Source organism: Coccinella septempunctata, chromosome 1 (assembly GCF_907165205.1).
Source record: "Coccinella septempunctata chromosome 1, icCocSept1.1, whole genome shotgun sequence".
Taxonomy (NCBI): domain Eukaryota; kingdom Metazoa; phylum Arthropoda; class Insecta; order Coleoptera; family Coccinellidae; genus Coccinella; species Coccinella septempunctata.
The window spans coordinates 12,851,322-12,873,332 of NC_058189.1; the positions used below are offsets into that span (position 1 = coordinate 12,851,322).

The 22,011-nt window shown below is 34.5% G+C and overlaps 1 protein-coding gene across 1 annotated transcript; it reads left to right on the forward strand.

Moving 5' to 3' along the window:
* Positions 1–886: 886 nt before the first annotated feature.
* Positions 887–20,861, forward strand: LOC123316679 (AP2-associated protein kinase 1). Its single transcript, XM_044902873.1, has 10 exons — positions 887–1,275; positions 1,338–1,456; positions 2,885–3,130; positions 3,849–4,052; positions 4,124–4,256; positions 5,968–6,071; positions 10,567–11,062; positions 17,716–17,896; positions 19,396–19,688; positions 20,599–20,861. The coding sequence occupies exons 1-10, from the start codon at positions 1,149–1,151 to the stop codon at positions 20,724–20,726; spliced, it is 2,031 nt and encodes a 676-aa protein (XP_044758808.1). The 5' UTR covers positions 887–1,148; the 3' UTR covers positions 20,727–20,861.
* Positions 20,862–22,011: the final 1,150 nt, after the last annotated feature.

Sequence of the window (22,011 nt, forward strand, 5' to 3'; positions counted from 1 at the left end):
ATGTACTATCATAAGAGATGTCCAAAATGGAGTTCTTCCATCTCGACGCATTTCCTAGCGCTTGAAATCAGATTATTTATTGCCCTTTTCATCATATCGGGATTTTGTATGACTTCTGCACAGGCTTCTTCTATCCTCTGCCGACAATGCTCCCGTGAAGTCAGAAGTGTCAGTCACTTTTTCACCCACACTCAGTCAAAACTAAGGGTTTAAAATGAAAAAGAGTTGAACAGAATTTAAAAAAATTTAAAATCTCGACCGAATACAAAGAATAATATCACCAAAGGAATAAAAACAGGACCGCATTTCGAATAAATGACATAAAACATTAATTCGTCCGGTTCCTTCATTGTTGTTTCATGAAAGGAAATAAAAAGATTAAGGTTTTTCAGAACAATAAATTTTTATAGTTATGTGTGTTATGAAGCAGATACACTTACAGATTACATTTTCAAGAGGGTTTACATCATTGTGATGTGTTTGGTTTTTCTTGGCGTATATAGTGCTTATCTATTTATAGTTTATAATTTTTTCTACCCTTTTCAATCATTACTGAGTATTAACTGAAACTTGTGTATCAAGGGTACCCAACACATAGCCTACTAGAATTAGGCTTCTAGTAGGCTATGCCCAACACAATCCTAATTCAGATATATTAAGATGATTACCAATTACCATTACCCGCTCCTCAACTCAACGCATATAATTATTTTTTTCGTACTTTTGTCGATTGTGTACACTGGTTAGAAAGCTCTAGTCTAGTTCTAGAGGCAATGCTGCCTGGCACTTAAGAATTGAAAAAAATATCGATGTAAAGATAAGTCCCTAATATTTTGTCGATATTTTTCACTCATCCCTCTTCAATCCAACTCCGCACGTCTGTGATTTCACTTGTCGTCAAATGACGTTTGTCAATAAATAAATATCCATAATCTCCTTTTGCCGTGTAGCACTTCGTCAATATTTGGCATTGCAGGTGCAATTATTTTCCGATGAGCAAATGGTCTGAGAATATGAGAAAATTTTAATAATTATTTCATTGAAATTGTTACTTATGAAGTGCTTTATGTTGAATTGAAGTTCAATGGGAGGGCGTTCATTTTGATATATTATATTACACCCTCGCAGAACTTTATTAAGATAACGATATGAAAAAATTATTTTCAAAAATTGAAACCAAAATTGACAATACTTCTAAGGAAACTAATAATTTCATTGGAAAAGTTTTTGCAGTCGGTCGTCAAAATGTAGTGGTTGAAGATGTTTTAGCAGAAGGTAAGTCCATAATTTAAGGAGGCGGATATTTTCTGATTGATTTATAATGTATCAATTCGTAGGTGGTTTTGCTATTGTATATCTTGTGAGGGGTAGTAGTGGATGTCGATATGCCCTCAAAAGAATGTATGTCAACAACGAATCTGACCTCAATGTGGCTAAAAGAGAAATACAAATCACTGTAAGTAATCCTAGGTAGTACCTGTATGTGGGATTAAAACTGTGCCTGGTTTCATATATTTTACATTTAATTTTCTTTGCAAGTCTTGCTTATGGGTTTGCTATACAAATATCGCCTATTTACTGAAAGCAACCAAATATATTTTGATATATAGGGTGTTATATGTATGTCTAAGAAAAACACACTTCATATATTTTGTAGTGTAGATTGATATATGTGCCCAAAAAGTACAAACCTAATATCATTCACGATCATGAACTTTTTTTTTGCTTAGTTACTGTTTGTTTTCCATTACAAATATATTTCTTGAGCTCTATGAGTAAATCAGGCCATTAAGTGTCGGAAGTGTATATCCCAAATGTAAGTCTCAAAGACATAATGCCTAATAGGTTTTCCTATTTGCCTGGATATCCTTTGCTCACAGACCAAGAGCCCAAATCTCTCTCTCTCTGCGACACTAAATTGTCCAATGAAAGCAGTCAAAGATCTCATTAGTCAATTTTGTAGTGTCCAAGCCAGCATTAATCCAGACATTTGAGAATCTTGGCCTTGGTTTATCTTTTTTGTCTGCTACCTTTATAAATAAACGTATTTGAGTTTTATAGACAATGTTTTTTTTAAGCATATGCTCTTTCTGTGTCAAACTTGATATGTACTGCATAAAATTACATTGAAATATGCTCTGTTTGGTTGTGGTGGTAGGTCTGGTGGGTCCCAACGTGCCCAACAATATGTAATCTGTAAATATGCTCATGTATGATATAGAAATCAACTACATAAAAAACTTTGGAAATTTTATTTTCCCTCTTCATACATTCAGATTTCATCAATAGTGATTTTGAAAATCTGATTACTGGAGTGTCCTGTCTAAGAACTGTAGCTCAAATCTGGAAAATATGTTACCCTATAGTGTACACATCATTTGGCATATCAAATAGTTGTGAGAATCTACAGGGAAAGATTTTCACAAATAAAATCTAAAGAATAACATCCTTTCATATGTACACTGGATGAGTCTTTGACTTGTACAAATATTTTACAGTAGATTCTTAAGGTCAAAAGAAACACTTTTTTCATATACCATTTTCCTCGATTTGGCCCTGATAAAAAGATATAGCCATTTCAAGTTTTCATAATGAGCTATGCCATCCCTTGAAAAATAAAATTATCCCTTGAATAACTAGCAAAATCTGTGACACTACACATGTGTGAATCTTTTAAACAGAGTTGTATTCAGCTAAATTACCCAATTTTTCAAATTTTATAGATACTTTTTAATGTTTGAACGTCAAATTAATCGAAAACGGCGTTCAAATATTCATTAGATATCGTCCAACTGTGATGTGTAATATGATTGAATATTTAACTTCAATTGTTAATAGTTGATACCTAAGGGTAATATTAATTTTATATTGAATTTTTTTTCAGAGCAGCTTGAATGGTCATAAGAATATAATAGGTTATGTGGATTCCTGTATAACTCCCAAAGGGGGAGGCGTATATGAAGTTTTGCTGCTAATGCCTTATTGTCAAGATAATGTCTTAAATCTTATGAAAAGCCATGGCAAGGCTAATATGGCCGAGTCAGAAATATTGAATATTTTTTGTGATATTTGTGAAGCTGTCTCTAGACTGCATCACTGTAAAACCCCAATTATTCATCGCGATTTAAAAGTAAGTTTTTTTTTAAAGCTAACATGAATAATAATAATAATAAACCCAATGAAAAGCTGGTTAATTTAAAATAAAGGTTGACTCGTTTGATTTACAAAATAGTAAATACCAAAGATATAAATTTTGTGTGCTACTTTTTATACTATGTATATAAAAATTCAGCTGCCCTAACTTTTCTTAGAAACTATGAATAAAAAAAAATTAAAGTAGAGTGCAGTTCATTATTATATCTTGGTATTCAATTGATTCTAAAGGTTGCAAATCGAGAAATTTAACATATTTCTGAACACAGTGGAATCCTTTTTATTGTTTGTTCTACCTTAGTTTCCATATTTAGAATATTTCAATTCTGTGTTAGGATTTTCAATGTTGCTCCTTTACACATCATGCTCCCTAGATCGCTGGTTCGAAACTATCCTAGGTTAACTCTAGTAGAGTGAACAAAAGAAAGTGAGAGTTGGGAAATAAACTTTCTCAAAACATGAACTGGGAAAAATTTCACGATTTTTTAGTTCTTCATTGCAATTCATATAGTAAGTTTAGTGAAATCTAATTTCATAATATTTCAAAGAAATAAAACGGACTTGAAAAAACTTTTATGTAAAAATAGCCAAGAGGTGAATAACATTGATTGTTTTCCACTTTGTAGTTATAATGTAAAACTGTTTTTTGTTTTCGTTAATAACTTGAGAAATGAAATGTTTGGTTCAACTTTAAGGTAGAGAATATTTTGAAAAATGATAACGGCAATTACATCATCTGTGATTTCGGTTCAGCAACAGCAAGAATTCTGAATCCTGCAGAAAATGGCGTTACTGCTGTTGAAGAGGAAATAAAGAGGTATACTACACTCAGTTATAGATCTCCTGAAATGGTTGATATGTATTGTGGTAAACCAATTACCACGAAGGCAGATATATGGGTGAGTGCAGAATTATAGACATTTCGTGTTCTAATAACCCCATGAAACTAATTTCCATACCTATATTTCAGGCGCTTGGCTGCTTATTATATAGACTCTGCTTTTTCACCCTTCCATTTGGAGAAAGCCTTTTAGCTATTCAAAATGGAAACTTTTACATTCCTGATAACTCCAAGTATTCTGTAGGTTTACATCAGTTGATAGGTTTGTGTTTTTTTGTAACTTTTTACTAATTCCCTTATATCGTTACATTTAAATTAATTGAGGAAAATCTATTAGTAATATATCTTATAATAAATCTCAAATCCAACAGTATAAATAACAAAACAATCACTCTGGAAATAACTTTCAAAATACGATTTGAAAACTCTAAACCCTAAACCACACCTTTTAGAAGGATGCAGTTCTTTTAAAAATGCCCTTTTCTGCTTAAAAAAGATTATAATTAATTGAAACAATTTCAACAGTGAGTTTTTTAAAATTTGTGAAGAATTGGTTGGAAGGAATTTGTGATGGTACAGTATATTTTCTAGAATTCTATATTTTGGTGAAAATTATGTTCAAATCTCGCTAAAATTCTTTAGAGAGTAAAGAATGAAATTTGGAGTACACCTGTTTTTTTTTTGCAAAATTCATTATTTTGATTGTAAGATGGCTACCAGAATATCATGAATAAATCCGTTAATAGATTTTCTTCAATACTGTGAAACCTATCTGAAGTAAATTGAGGAAAATGCATTTTCATCGCTAGTGGTACACACATCAATATTGAATACCATTCTATTCAATACTTACAACTTTCATTTAAAATTGTCCTCATTCCGATCTGAGGCTACCATTTCCTATAATTATTGGGTAATACCTTTGAGTATTCAATTGGGGGTTAATACTTGATACTGAATCAATTTTTTTCGCAATTATAACTAAGGTATGTCATATTCATGTTATGGTTTGTCATACTCATGTTCTTCTCATTACATCTAGATTAACGTTTCATAATATTCAATGCTACATTTGCATGAAATGGAAAATTATAATACAAGGTGTTTCATGCAAAGTGTCCACTGGAAGTATCTAGTAAATGGAATGAGGTATTTTTTCCTGAAAATTTGTTGATTATCATGAATAGCCGGAATTTATCTATCCAACTGAATATTCTCGTCTCAGTGGTACTATCAGTTACTCCGGAAATCGAGCCAAATTTTGTGACCTATTTAAAAGACGGAGTTTGGCTGAAGTTCCGGTAAAACTGGAAGTACCACCGAAAAGAGAGTCTTTTGAATTATTTTTACCTAATATTGGGTTGGGTTGATATACCTATGGTCAGGTTGGGCAAAATTTGATGGGATTGAATGGCAGCTCTGTAACCGTGAGAGCTAGGGAAAAATGGATGGCACGTTTCCGACCTCGATTTTCGTAAGATGGAAGATGGCCAAAACCTCATCCCATCTTCTTTTGTTTTCAAGTTATAAGTGAGAACTCATTTTACGAAAATTTATGTACTGATTTTCAATTTGGTGGCATTCACCGTTTATTTTTTAATTTTATCTACTTTGGAAGGATATATCTCCCTTAATATGCATTTTGGGGCCATATGTTTATTGATCAAACTATACTTCTTCAATATACTATCACCCCCAGAAAGCTCGGTGCACATGTTTGACTCACGATGTATATCTCTCAATTTGATGGGTATTGTTGACAATTTGAGCATGAGAAACGAAGTCATTTACAACATGAATTTGAAACATTTCTGCTGCGAATTAAGAAAATTCGTGAATAAAACTCGTACACATTCTACCGAGATTTAAATGTATAAAATCATTGAAGTTGAGTGGTTGTAATGATTTTAATTTAAAACTTTCATATCTTTTCTCATAAGTTTGTGATATTCAAATAAAAAAAACTGTTACAGGTTACATGTTAGAACCAGACCCAGATAAAAGACCTGATATTTATCAAGTTAGTTCGATAGCTTTTAGATTGTACAATAAAGATAATCCAGTGAAGAATTTGATGGTGAGTAAGCAATAACAACCATAATGTATTGATAATAATGAAAAATAAATATTTCTCGAATAAAACAATCTGTTCACCTTCTATCATTTGTATTTTCCATACAGATATTGTAGAAGGTATAGAAAATATACAACAGAAATATCTGAAGTGTTTTCGGAAATATCAATTGATTTCCATTGTCTTTTCCTTCGAATTTATTGATCATTAATTTTCAATATACACTGCGCAAAAAAATTAACGCACATTATGGAAATCTCAAATTTATTCTACAACTGAAGGTGTTCTAAATGATAATTATTTTTATCAGAATTATGCATGCATATGTTATCCACATTCAACGGTTTTCTTCAATACAGATGTTTTTTCCCAGCAGGAATAAAAAAAGATGATATTATCAGATTTTGAATGTATTGGCTCCATTCTAAAATCAGTTGTTCTTGATCAATTCTAGTGATCAATAGTTTTTCTTTCGTTTGATTTTCTACACTCGATCGCTATGTAACGCGAAACACGCAATTTGACCCAAGAGGAATGTGCCCAAGCGGTAGATTTGCGAGAAGAAGGGAATTGCACAAAGGTTTGGAGTTTCCCATACAAGTGTATCCAGAATGTTGCAGCGATTCAGGGAGACAGGTATGAATGTTCGAAGACCAGGACAGGGTAGACCACGGGTAACAACTGCCATTCAAGAACGTTACTTGAGAGTTTCTTCGTTGAGACAACGCTTTGCAACCGCTCGCCTCCTTCAAATTCAACTTGAGCAAACTCATGAGGTGCAAATTAGCACTCAGACAATAAGATATCGCCTCAGAGAATATGATTTAAGGCCTCGTGTCGCGGCAAGAGGCCCAGCTCTTACCCCAGCCCATCGAAGGGCGCGTTTGGATTTTGCGAGAGAGCATATCCATTGGGAAGAGGCCGATTGGGAAAGAATTCTCTTCACAGATTCTGTCTCTACCATTGTGATCGACGTTCCCTTGTATACAGACGTCCACATGGAAGATATGCTCAGTGCAATTTCCTGAATACTACTGGTTTCGGGGGAGGATCGATTATGGTATGGGGTGGAATATCTTTGACTGCTCGCACAGACCTAGTGGTCGTTGATAATGGAGCTATGAATGCTGATAAGTATATAAGGAACATTCTTGAAGAGCCATTTGCCCCATACATTGGTGAAAATTTCATTTTTATGGACGATAATGCCAGACCCCATCGTGCGCGCATCGTTCAGGAGTACCTTGAAGAGGTTGAAGTCTCTCGAATGGAATGGCCAGCAAGAATTCCAGATCTCAATCCGATTGAGCAGCTTTGGGACAACCTCAATAGAAGGCTGAGAAGTTCAGAAAATCATCCAGCTACTCTTAATGACTTAGGAATCCAACTCGGAGAAATCTGGGAAGGATTAGATCAGAACATTTTAAGATCACTCATTTTGAGTATGAACCGTCGTTGCCGAGCTGTAATTAACGCAAGGGGTGGAAATACCAAGTATTAAATCACTTATCAGCATTTCAGTATTTTGAAAATTGTTCATTTCTCTTCTTTCACATAAGATTCGGTGAAATCCTGAATTTTTCTTCCATTTAATGTGTCTTGTTTCGTTCAAAACCTTCCCGAGAGAACATAAAAAATAAGTTATAAAGTCAATGTAGAGCTTTCATTAAAATTGAGATTTTCAGAATGTGCGGTTAATTTTTTCGAGCAGTGTAGATTTAAGGTGCCTCCTGAAAGTAGTGAGATCTAATATTCCAGTTCCCAACAAGTTTGATATTATAATAGTTCAGATCTTCTGTACGTTATTGCAAATACTATTTCGAAAGTATTCTCATCGATCCCGCTCGTGTGATGTTTTTCACCGAGGTCAAGGATCACAAATTATAGATGTTCGCTAATATCGCTAAAACGGTAGGAGCTACTTGCTAAATGAGAGAACGTAAAAACTTATCTGTTTTTTTACTTATAGAAAATTGAAAATAAGTTCGAAAATAACAGTGGTACCTACTAGTTGGAATTAACAAAAATTTTTAGTAATTTTCGCACAATCTTGCCCGGCTTAAAAATATAGTAAAGTACTCCAGGCAATTAACGCTCATCTAACAAAAAAATGTTTTTTCTTCTATAATTGTTTTTCGAATGGAAGGGGAACTCGAATCAGAGATTCAAAATAGTCTTCTAAACCAAAAGATAATAGATAAGATGTGCAAGCCTTTATGATTCAGTGCTGATATCATGTTTTAAAGTCATTAGAACTACTATGTTGATTACCGCCCGTTTGCTATATAGAATGCTAGACACCAACAATACATCATTGAGTTTATATATCTAGTAAAACATACCAGTCACATATAAATTTCGTTGTTAAAATTATAAAGAATGTAAATGAAAATTGACCTGAAACTTTAGTTATAATAACTTTCGACAAAAGTTTTATATTCCAAACATAAAATTTCTTATCGAAAACAAACACCACTCATGTGTTTGCATAAAAATTAGATTTTAATATAAACCTACATTGGGCGTTATTAAACTATTAAGGGCAATGGTGCTCTGAGATAGTGGAGTAATGCCCATTGATGACAACAGCTATGCTCTCGTGAGAAATCTATAATTTACAGTTAGTAATAAAAATGCCCACGTGATGGGTTATAACGCCCGTGTATTGGTCAATAGCGCCCGACGGTAATTCGACTGGGCGTTATTATCAGAAGTGGACGGTATTGCTATTTTGAACGTAAATGAAGGGTAGTTACCAACACTATAACACAAATTTCAAATTTTACAAGAAAAATAACAAAATAAATAAAATTTTACAATTTTGGCAAAGTAGTTATCATAATTAATTACAACAGCCGTGAACAAAAATGGTTGAAGTTTGTCACTGGTAAGATATCAGATTGCGCTCAGGCTAGGCATGTCTGTTGTATGTGTAAGTGAGTCATGACGTATCTCATTCGAGTAGAAACATGTTGTTTTTTGGTTTAGGCGTTATTTAACAGAAGACCTCGAGTACCTATCTTAGTAGTAATAATGACTTCGTTTTCGTTCTGACTCGGGACGGTTCCGTATCGGTCCGTATTAGTGGAACAGCAGGGGAAGCTACACGCCGGGCCAATCTGGGGCTGGGGTGATATATGTATACAGGGTGTTTCATGAGTCATTGGCTATAGCCTAATGGTGAATGCAGATCATCCAGGCCGTTCAGAAAACTTGCTTGTTTTGAATCCTAAGGCTATTAGTTTCGGAGATACGGGGTGATTCATGAATATTGGCCGAAATTTGCAATAGCCATAACTCTGGATTGCAAGGTCCGATTCCGATCAAATTTTATGGGTTTGTTCAATTCAGAATGCTCTTTCAAACGCCCCATGAAATATCAATATTTTCAGGGCAGTACTCAGAATATCATGATTTTTCATTCAAGCCCCAAAATCTACATTTTTTACATCCCTTACAGAAATTTCGTTATCGCCATGAAAAACTGCATAATTTATTCTAAGGAATTTAGTTTTCACTTTGCATAGCACACTTGTCACAAGGGAATAGGAACCGGACGAATTCATATTTTATGTCATTTTTTTTTTGGAAATGCGGTCCTGTTTTTATTCCTTCGATGATAATATTTATTGTCCTTCGCCGAGATTCTGAATTATTTCAAATTCTGTTCAATTCTTCTTCATTTTAAACCCTCAGCACATACTGAGTGTTCGTAAAAAAGTGTTGATATTTCAAGAACCGTTTGGAAGAGCTTTCTGAAGTGAACAAACCCATAAAATTTGATCGAAATCGGACCTTGCACTACAGAGTTATGGCTATCTCAAATTTAGGTCAATATTCATGAATCACTCCGTAACCCCGAAACTAATAGCCTCAGGTTACAAAACAAGCAAGTTTTCCGAAAGGCCTGGATCACCTGCATTCACCGACTATGGCCAACGATTCATGAAACACCCTGTATATCCGGAATATAGGCAATGTAGCGAACAAGGATGGACCAATCGGAACTGCAGATCTCACCTTAGTTATTTAGTTTCGATTGGTCCAGGGCCTGTTCCGATATTGCTGGTTTTACTGGCCCGCAATCGAATAACAATAGAACTCGAACGACTGGGCCAATAGGCATCGTCTCTGAAATACTTACAGTACTGTTCAGGAATATCGGAACAGACGCCCAGTCTTTCGATACCTAAAGGGGAAGGAAAATAGGCCGCCAATAATATTACCAGGAACCAATAATAACTGTGGACAGTGGTGAAATTGTGTAAATAAAATATTAGTAGTACTTTACAATAATTATTGTAAATGAGTTAATTAAAAGAACAATTCAGTAAATTTGGAGGGGTCAAGCCCTCCGCCAAACTCACGATGCAATAATATTTTTTTATTAGTTCAGCTTGCCTAGAATACAGTCACTAAATTCTTCGTCAGCTCTGAACTATTAGTTTTTATGTTGACGCTGATAATTTTTTTTTTGTGATGTACAAACCTGTTTCAGAATTCCACTACTCCAGTATTAGATGACCTACAGGTTCCTCAGACTGAGTCAGAAGCAAAAAAGACAATAATAAAATCATCTTCATCAGCAGTCAGTAACAAAACGAATCCAGCGCCTTTAGTTGAAAGCACAAGTGTCATTCCAAGACAAAGACCAAAAGGCACAGCTACAACGCCACTGAACTTGAAAAACCTTCCTCTTAACATTAGTCCTAGTCCAACAGCATCCAAAAAATCCCAGAGCCCTGTAGCCCCAACTGTTTCACCATCCCTTTCAGTAAGTACAACCTCTTTAACTCCTAAGTTGATCTCCCAAACCGCTTCCGAAAATCCAAGCTTTGTTCCAGAATTCCCTAATCAACCCCCAGCCTCATTTAGTGTGGTGAATTGTACTGAAGTTGGCCAGGATAATCTTGACCAGTTATTTGAGTCTGGTTACTCCGATCCCTTCAAGGATGATACACATCCTTCGACACCACCAACAAAGGTTTCAGAAGGTGAGTTTCTTTATTTTCATTGTTGTGCTTTCTTATAGGAACAATATCAAGGATTTAGATATCGATTGAAATTTATTTTGGGAGGATTTTGCATCTCTTCATAAACTTTTTAGGGTTTTCACTCCCAATCTCTGAAACAAAATCAATTAAAAATGAAATCAACGATTTGCTCCTGCGTAAATTCTTGCACTAATTTGTCAGGAGCAAATTAACTAGAAAAAATTGTTGCCTGACAATGAACTCAAAATAAATAACGTTGAAATTATAATTCTTTGTTACGTTTCGGAGTCTATATCAGACTCCTGACAATTGATGTCAGACAAAAAGCGACAATTCAGAAGATTTTCAAAAGTAGATTTTGTCGTCTGATGAAGGAGTCTGATATAGACTCCAAAACGTTACAAAGAATTATAATTTCAACGTTATTTATTTTGAGTTCATTGTCAGGCAACAATTTTTTCTAGTTAATTTGCTCCTGACAAATTAGTGCAAGAATTTACGCAGGAGCAAATCGTCGATTTCATTTTTAATTGATTTTGTTTCAGAGATTGGGAGTGAAAACCCTAAAAAGTTTATGAAAATATCAAGGATTGTTGTCGATTTAAAACGAAATATTTCACTGAATATAGGCTCGATTTCGGATGATGGGGCATCTTTGTTATAAAACTGTATAGTGTTGTTATTGTATATGTAGAGAATCGTTGATTTGTGACATTGTGAATATGGATTGTTGATAGTTCTTTGCTTTTGAGTAAGATTTCTATAGATAGAATAAAGCGGGAGATAGTGTTTTGAAACGTGTAACAAATCATCCCTATCAATTTTCAGTGTTTATATACACTCACTGGCAAAAAAACTCGGCCACCTAATATTTTGCTGAAGTTGTCCAAGAACTTTCATAATTTTTCATCGATTTCAATTGTTTATACGCCAAATTGTAGATGAATACTTTGGCAGAATTTTTTTACCGGTGAGTGTAGTAAATGCTCAGAATTTTCATTGAATTATTGTGATTACAACCCAACAAGATTGGCGAATTGGCGAATCTATATTAATCTGCAACTTTTATGGGATGTAATGTGGAAATGTTTCATTACGAAAATAGCCACATCCCATTCAAGAAAAAGGTGTTTCTACGCTATAAATCCTGTATTTTCGATTTCGTGGTTTTAAATCCAACCAAAATTATTTCGAATTGCAGCCAATTCGAAGCTATGACCGTCTAGAATAGATCAAGTGCCAAACTTTTGATAAATTAATATAAAGAAAGATAAATTATATGAAGTGGTAAATTATAATAGGCTTGCTCGTAGAGTGGTTCACAAAGGTTGTGAATTGTACAGAGCAAGCGCAAATGGATTTTCGTCACCCTAAAATGGAATTGCGCTTGCTCTGTACAGTTCACAACCGTTGCAAACCACTCTATGAACAAGCCTATTAATTGGTTGGTAACAAAGGTTCTGAACCACTCTACGAACAAACATTATATCATGATGGTACCGTAGATTCGGGTGACTTGGGACGATTTTGAAATTCAACTTGTCATATTTCAAAAACGGTGACCTATTTTCATGTGAGAAAGAGGTTAAAATATGTTTAATTACTCAGAATATTGATAAGGATATTCAGAATTCGGATATAAATTAAAAAAATAAAATATACTTGTCCCAAGTCACCCACCGACTTGGGAGGCTTGGGACACAAGTTAAAATCCATTGATTTCTCAACTCTCAAATGAAATTAGTGACTTGGGACGGTGTATAGTTTTGAAAAATTAGAATTTGTGATTATATACATAGTTGAAATTCGGTAAGGAAATTAAATGATAAACCCCTATTACAGGGAAAGTAAATATATTGCCACTCAAATGTAAAAACAAAACAAGGGAACTTTGATTTCTTTCATTATTTGATGATTTCTTTGTGTCCCACCTATGAAACAACAAAACAAATGAATGAGATCCGCCATTTGATTTGTGAACAACCTTGTTTCATGACATATCTAATATCCCACGTATCCAGAAAAAAATTACACATGCATAAAGTGAAACACATGTACAGCACACTAGAAAGTATAAGAGCCATAAAAAACGCGCTTTCACTCTCCTGAATTCGTTAATTTTTTCTGTCAATTCAAACGCTCTGGTAGCGGCAAACTCAACAGGAATTAATTGTTAAACTAACCGAAAAGACGCTACACAATCTTATGAGTTTGTCCCTTCACTCATTAATGGTAAGAAACAAAGAAATCTGCAAGGGGGTTAATTGTCCCAATGCACTCGAATCTACCGGTAACAGTTTTTTCTTCGATCACAAATTGAAATGTTCACAACTCCTTATGGTCTCATTGAATCAAAATTTGGAAACTCCAAAAATGGTGGTTCATATTTGCAGTAATTCCGGTGGACTGAGCGCAGGTCGGTCGTAATTCACGACGGTCCGGGAAAATTAATCGCAAATCGTGTAATTTGAGAAGTGAAAAATAATAATTTCGATCCAGTAACGATTGAAGTTAAGTACAAGTGAGAAAACGTTTCAAACGTTGTGAACAATAGTGAGAAAAGACACTACAAGTTCAAAACAACAGTGAGAAAAAAGACTCGAAAGTGAAAGAAAACAAACAATCGAAACAGATGGTCTGGATTTCTTGAATCCAGATAACGTCTGTTTACTTTATTCATTGGCGTGCCGCCAAATTACTCAATATGAGCATGGATACGTCAACCGAACAATTCTGTGACCAATCACAGAACTCAAGTACGTTAGAAGATATTCTTATTAACCTCAATCGAACACAAACAAAAACAAACAATTCTTACATAGTGAGAACGTCATCAACAAGTTCAGAAGAATTTCTAGGATTTGAGACAAATAAGTCTGAAGAAAATCCATGGCAATCAGTAAGGTCGGCGCCAACAAAGAGGAGAAAAATTAACAACAAAAACAACAACAACAACAACATTACAATCCAAAATAGATTCGATGTTCTAAAGAGTGTCGACGAAACAACTACAACAAGAAATGATGCCGCTTCAGAGAAAATTCCGAAACCACCCCCAATATTCATTTACGGGGTAGTTCACTACCCTGAAATGGCCAAAAAACTAAAAAGCGTAGCAGAAGATGATCAGTATACCACGAAATGCTTGCCCGACAATACTATCAAAGTAAATAGCATAACACCAGAAACTTACAGAAAATTTATAAAATTTATACGCGACAATAATGTTATCCATCATACATACCAACCCAAAGATGAGAGAGCTTTCAGGATAGTGATAAAAAACTTACATCACACAACTGATGTATATGAAATCAAGCAGGAATTAGAAAACTCTGGACACAGAACAAGGAATATAATGAATGGTAGACACAGGTCAACAAAAGAACCACTAAATATCTTTTTTGTGGACTTGGAACCAGCCCCAAATAATAAAGATGTGTATAAAATACAGTACCTAAGTAACAGAGCAATAAAAATAGAACCACCGAGGAAATCGAAAGGAATCACCCAATGCACAAGGTGCCAACAATATGGCCACACCAAGACATATTGTAACAGACCATTCCTCTGTGTGAAATGTGGAGGACCACATAACACAACTGCATGCAAGAAAAGCCAAGACTCTCCAGCAAAGTGCTGTTTATGTGGTGGAGCCCACCCTGCAAATTACAAAGGTTGTGAATTCTATAACAACCTTATGAAAACTAAACAAAATACAAATAACAGACTAAATATCCAACAAAACAAAAAGTTAACAACCGATAATAATACAACTTCAATAACGCAAACACAATATGACCAATATCCAAAAACCCAACAAAATCAACACGAACAAACAAGAACTTCTCAGAATTATACACAACCCAGGAAAAGCTATGCAGATGCGGTCAACTACAACAGGGAGCAACTAGGAAATATCAACGACACCATGAATCATTTTCTTGAGGAATTCAAAGCTATGTTCCAGCAAATAATCCAACAAAACAGTATGATAATGAATATATTGACAACGCTCATAAATAAAATTCAATACCATAATAAAAGTTGTAGAATGGAATGCCAATGGCCTTCTACAACATAAGAATGAAGTAGAAATTTTCCTTCATAATAACTCGATAGATTTCTTACTGGTGAGTGAAACACATTTTACTGAAAAATCGTACTTCAACATACCACAGTACAAAACTTACACCACCAACCATCCAGACAAAACAGCCCATGCAGGTACTGCAATTGTGATAAAAAACACCATAAAACATGAAGAATTGCCAAAGTACGAAAAAGAATTTCTACAAGCCACAACAATAAGAGTACAACCGTTATCTTATAATCTCACAATTGCAGCAGTCTACTGTCCGCCACGACACAGCATCAAAAAAGAACAATTTGATGACTTCTTTTCTACGTTGGGCTCTAAATTTATAGTAGGTGGAGACTTCAACAGCAAACATACCACATATGGCTCCCGGTTGACAACTCCAAAAGGAAGGCAACTAGTAAGTCTTGCAGAACAAAAAGGCTATTCCTTCTTATCGACAGGGTCACCCACTTATTGGCCAACCGACCCAAAGAAAATTCCTGACCTTCTGGATTTATTTGTTACTAATGGCATTTCTTCAACAAACATGGATGTAAAATCTAGTTTTGACCTGTCTTCAGATCACTCACCAATAATAGCGACATTTAGCAGCTTTATTATCTACAGAAAACACATCACCAGACAACACAATAGAAAAACAGATTGGGATAAGTATCGAACAAAAATTGAAGACGATTTACCTCGGGGAATAAGTCTCAAAACTCAGGAAGACATAGAAGAAGCTCTAAGCACATTCAATGACGTGATCACTAAAGCTGTTGAGGAGGCAACTCCAACAATAGCCCAGCCAAATAAAATCTACCACATCCCAACAGAAATCAAAGAACTTATTGCGCACAAAAGAAGAGCAAGAGCAATATGGCATTCAACACATTCTCCAGTTGACAAGAACAACCTGAACCGAGTGACCAACCGACTGAAGGCTAAAATTAATGAGGCAAAAGAAGCATCCTTCTATGAATATGTTTCGAACCGAAAATCTGAAATTAACCACCTAAACGTAAAAAAAGCTTCTGGAGTGGATAAAATCAGTCCAAAAATGATCAAAGAGCTACCAGAAAGAGGAATTGCCCTACTCATGATTATATTCAACGCCATCATCAAGCAAAGCTACTGGCCAGAACACTTTAAAGCTGCGGAAATAATCATGATTCTAAAACCAGGAAAAGACCCAAACTGTGTTACCTCTTACCGTCCAATCAGCTTGCAACCTGTTGTCTCGAAAATTCTCGAAAAACTGGTCCTTCGAAGAATAAAGAATGACCCAAATACAGAAGAGTGTGAAGTGGATTCCACTTCATCAGTTTGGCTTCCGGTCAGAGCATTCGACAGTGCAGCAAGTCCACAGAGTCACTCAAGAGGTGAATAAAGCACTTGAAGAAAAGAAATACTGTGTATCAGTGTTTTTGGATGTCAGCCAAGCTTTTGATAAAGTTTGGCATCCTGGCTTGCTATTCAAAATAAAAAAGCTCCTACCATCAACCTACTTCAATCTACTACAATCCTATATTACTGAAAGGAAATTCAGGGTCAGAGTAAACGACAACATCACAGATCTCCCTATAACATCTGGAGTTCCGCAAGGAAGTGTCCTGGGCCCTCTACTGTACTTGTTATACACAGCCGACCTACCAATACACAGAGAAACAACAACTGGTACATTCGCTGATGATACCGCTATATTAGCAAGCCATGAAGATCCAAATATAGCTTCTCAAATGCTTCAGAACCACCTCCTAGAAATTCAAAAATGGTCCAACAAGTGGAGAATAAAAATCAATGAGACAAAATCAGTACAAGTTAATTTCTCTCTTCGCAAGGAACAATGTCCTAGGTTACAATTCAATAATATCCAGCTACCGGAATCCACATCTACAAAATACCTGGGCATGCATCTTGACAAACGACTCACCTGGAAAGAACATATAACCAAGAAAAGAAAACAAGTTGACTTAAAAGTCAAGGAACTTTATTGGCTAATTGGTAAAAAATCAAAATTATCTCTGGAAAACAAACTCCTCATATACAAAACCATCATTAAACCCATTTGGACCTATGGAATTGAGCTCTGGGGATGTTCAAGTAAATCCAATGTCTCCATAATACAGAGAAGCCAATCAAAAATTCTAAGAATGTTAACAAACGCACCCTGGTACGTTACGAACGAAACGCTCCATACAGATCTAAAGATCCCATACGTGAAAGAAGTCATCCAGGACAGAAGTTGCAGACATCACGCAAAACTCGAAAGCCATCCTAACGCCCTAATCCGACCACTGACCGAACCCCCAGATACCAGACGACTGAAGAGAAACTGGCCAGCAGATCTGAAGGATGCCTGAGGACTTATCTGGAAAAGACCTCATAACGCCACTTAGGAGCCTACAGCTCTGAACCAGCAAACAGGCCCATAGAATGTACATTCTGATTGCTTGTATACGTACTATAATAAAAAAAAAAAAATATTTGCAGTGAAGTAAAAAGGATGTATGTAATTGAATAATGTCTAGCTTTCTATAAGATAGGCCTAAAAATTAAATGATATTTTTAGGAGAATTGTCACAAAGCGGAAATTCAATTCCTCAAAATGTATCTAGTCAGAGTCAAAGAAATTTTGATCTTGGAGATGTTAGTAGTACTATCAACATTCCCCATACACCACCTTCTACGCCTACTGCATACATAGCCAAAGGACATCGTAGAAATATGAGTGACACAACAGCGTTCAACAAGTAAGTTTTAAAGATTATTATAGAGTAAATTTTTAATTCACTTACTCATTTCATAACCAAGTCTTCTTAATTTTAAACCACCTTTAGACCTACTAAGAAGAGAAACTAACTGTCCTATTTTCGACATAGGTATCTCCCTATTTCTGTCATATGCAATCAAACATTAACTGTAGGATTGGGATAAATTTTATTATTGAAAAAACAGAACGTCAAATGAATTAAACAGAAAATAAAATGAATAATTCGAAAACATAAAAATGAAATCCAACTTAAAAAACAGGATGCAAATTAACTCTAACAACTTCTTTGGTAATCAGGAAAACTGTAAATTTCCCTGGAATTGATTATAACTGGTTTCCCAATTGAATATCAGCCACTGTAGAAGGCTTCATGTTCATTTTGAAACCTGAAAGAAGTATATCGTGAAATGAATTATGTTCCATATTCCCTCTAAAACGTTTTTCCCGACTTGGATTTTTAATTATTTAAAGCATTTGAAACATAGAGAAAGGTACGACGAAATAAGCTCCCACGAGAAATACCATATTTATCCATTTAATCAATTTTTTTTACATTAGTTGACTGTTTGTATTCACCTATTGGTAATGAGAAAGAATAAACTTTATGCCTTTGTTCATCGTCCTAATCACCGTCGTATTCTGACCCTATTCTCGTCATGTAGTTTTGATAACAATTTACATATAAAATACCCATCAAAATGTATGACATAATTAGGTCCTAAAAAAGAGCCATATTTTTCTTCATGAAGTCGTTTTTGAGTTTTAGCAAAAAATGAGATTTTGAATATTTCGAAAAGTTCCTCTAATTTTTTTGTCTTTGAAGTTACAGATCTGAAATTTGAACATTCATAGGCAGTTTTATACGTGGAATATATTGACTAAAGATTTTTTCCAATTCAAAAATAACAAATTCAATAAAAATTTCCATAAAAAAAACGAAAGTTCGCCTAATGATTCGAAATGAAAAAATATTTTGTGCTCGTCAGTGGATTCTACGTAAAAAAGTGCCTATAGAAGGTTCAGGTTTCAGATGTTTAACTTCAACGACAAAAAAGTTATGAGAACTTTTCGAAATCGTCAAAATCTCATTTTTTGCTGATAACTCAAAAACGAAGAATCGTAGGAGGCTACGGTTTTAACCATTCTTTGTTTCTATGATAAAGAGCTAGGAAATTTTCTTCTAGCTCGAATAGTTCTCGATATCCCCTCAGTAGACAACGAATTTTGCCCACCCTGTATATTTTTTCCTCACAAATCTCGTCTTGAAAATCGTCTAACGTCTTTGAAAGAAAATATCACATTGTAATCTTGACGGTAGTGAGGGAAATATGGGGAACAGTCTTTTTTGACACCAATATCGTCACCCCCAATATTCGATTAAATAAGGAAAAACGAACGAATTTATCTTATTTGATACAATTAAATGTTCTTGTTACGAATGCGTGAATTAAGCAGAGATCACAATGCTTCGCTTTTCAGAGTTTATGCATCAGAAACTACTCAATTCTTAGCACCATTTGATTCATCAATCAAAAGAACAGAAGATTCGCCTACAAAAATGGAAGAATACTCTACAAATAGTAAAGCGCCAATGGGTTCTTCAGTTTCGACCACCAATGTTAGCAATCTACTTTCAAATACTGAAAACAGATCCCTATCTGCGGATGTGGCCGATTGGAACCCATTTGAAGAAGATGCCTCATTCAGTGAAATGACAGAAGACCATATTTTTGGAGCCGAATTCGATAAGATTCGTAAATGTAGTCAAACAAGTGAGTGAGATTATGTATTTGTAATTCATTTTGAGATCTTTAGTCTTATCCTGTTCCTGTTAGTATTGAATATGTATATGGACATGAACATCTGATATATAAACACTTAAGAGGTGTTTATACCACGAGACTTTCTCGTATAAAAGCCTTAAGGGGGGAAAGACTACCAGAATGTGGGGTGTAGCCAGAACACTTCAACGATCAGTAGAACTTACGAAAATCACAACAGTTTCTACTTTCGTCGGAAAGATGGCAGCACTTTATGAACGTGTTTTTTCAATTACAGCACATTTCGAATTGTAGCTAATGGCGAGACTTTTCGAGAAATTTTTTTATGTGGATATTCACTAAAGAAATTATTTAATCTTGAAACGTGAATAACATGAATGAAGATTTGTTCTTTGATGAAAAAAACTTTCCTATTTTTTTTTTTTGGTTTGACAAATGAAAAAATTGCTGGCTTTCCGAGATGACTGATTGAATGGACAAGTTCAGACACGTTTGCCAAGCTTCTTAATATTCGACTAAACGCTTACAATGGAAACGTTTTCTTTTAAAATTATATTTGTGCCTTTCGATTGCTTTAAGCATTTTAAAATCCTTTGAAGGTCGCGTGCTCTCAAATCCAAGTGATATATTGTTTTCAAGGAGAATTTTGACATTATTCAGTCGCCTCAACTACCATGTGTTCTGTGATAGTGTTAAAGTTTTATATTACCTCTATGCGCAATCGCAGTATTCAAAATACATTAATAGTTGAGGTGTTCTGTGACGAAACCCCAAATATAATACACAAAACACGAAAAAACGCCTGAATAATGTCAAAACTTACCTTAAAAATAATTTTGTAATTCATGTTTTTCGGATTAATTGTGGATTTCATTGGTACATTGTTATAATATTTTTTCAGGCATTCCAGGAGTAAACTCAGGTGATAGTTCTGCAATAGCTGAAGATCCCTTCATTTGTGCTCCTTTTAGTCTTTCCACTAGAACACGAAATAAAAAATGTAATCTTCAAATCTCAGGTAAACAATAATTTTTGTGGAACATCATGCACCACTATGTTATAAATATTATTATATTTGTTAATAATTATTTATTCTAAATTTATCTTATTTGAAACTATGATTAATATATCTATATATATTCAAGTAAATCTGCCCCGTTGAAATGCTTTTATTAGTCCATCACCTCCATTTAAAATTTTGCAATTCCATGCATTGAACTTAAAATATGGGAATCAATTTCAAACAATTCACTTTTATGTTTTAAAAATTTTATAGGTAAGTATTTCAATTTCAGGGTTTTCAAACACTTCATTCATTCATTGTTACATTAATGATACAGATATTTTAGCAAGAATTTGTTTCTATTGTTTCGAAAATCTAAGTACTGCTCTGATTCCATGGCACTGTCGATTGTTCGAACCCCTATAAAAAACAAATGGTCTGACTTTGAACAGCGATCTTAGTAAGATCAGGTCATGGGATCTTAAATGAAGATTTTGATTGTTAGTTTATGTTTATTTCTTTGACATTTCAAAGAAATGAACATGGTTTAAGATTCAATCGTTGTTTAATGAAACGGTGAAAAGGGCCATAAGTGTTCTATTTTTTATTGCTGCCAAAACAAAGCCCTGATTGGGGATTTGTCAATATTTCCATAATAAATCTTTAATTTTAACCATATTTAATGGAGGAGTTCCCTACATGTTGGCCAACCTAGAAAAAGGTCTAAAAGGTCTACCAACAGGGAATAGTTGCTTTCTAACGAAACCTACTTCATTCTTTCCGCAATGATCAAATATATTTATGAAATGCTACCGAGCTTTCTAGAGTTTACTGTTAAAGAGAAAAAAAGATTTTCATAACCTCGATTGCTGATTGGTTGAAATTTATGTTGGTATTAGTACTTCTTGTGACAATTGACATATTTCATTGGCAAATGTCATTTTTACTGATATATATAATATTAATATTGTCAATGTGCTGCATAGCTTTCAAAATACAAGGAAACAAGAATGCTTTCAAGCAAAGATTGTGCACATAACCAAAACTTTGCCCATATCCTAACAGATTACTTTTTTCTTCTTGACATTTGCCAACGAAACATGTCAATTGTCACAAGAAGTAGTAATACCAACATAAATTTCAACCAATCGGCAATCGAGGTTATGAAAATCTTTTTTTTTCTTTAACAGTAAACCCTAGAAAGCTCGGTAGAATTTCATGATTAAATTTGATCATTGCGGAAAGAATGAAGTAGGTTTCGTTAGGAAGCAATCATTCCCCGTTGGTAGATCTTTTAGACCTTTTTCTAGG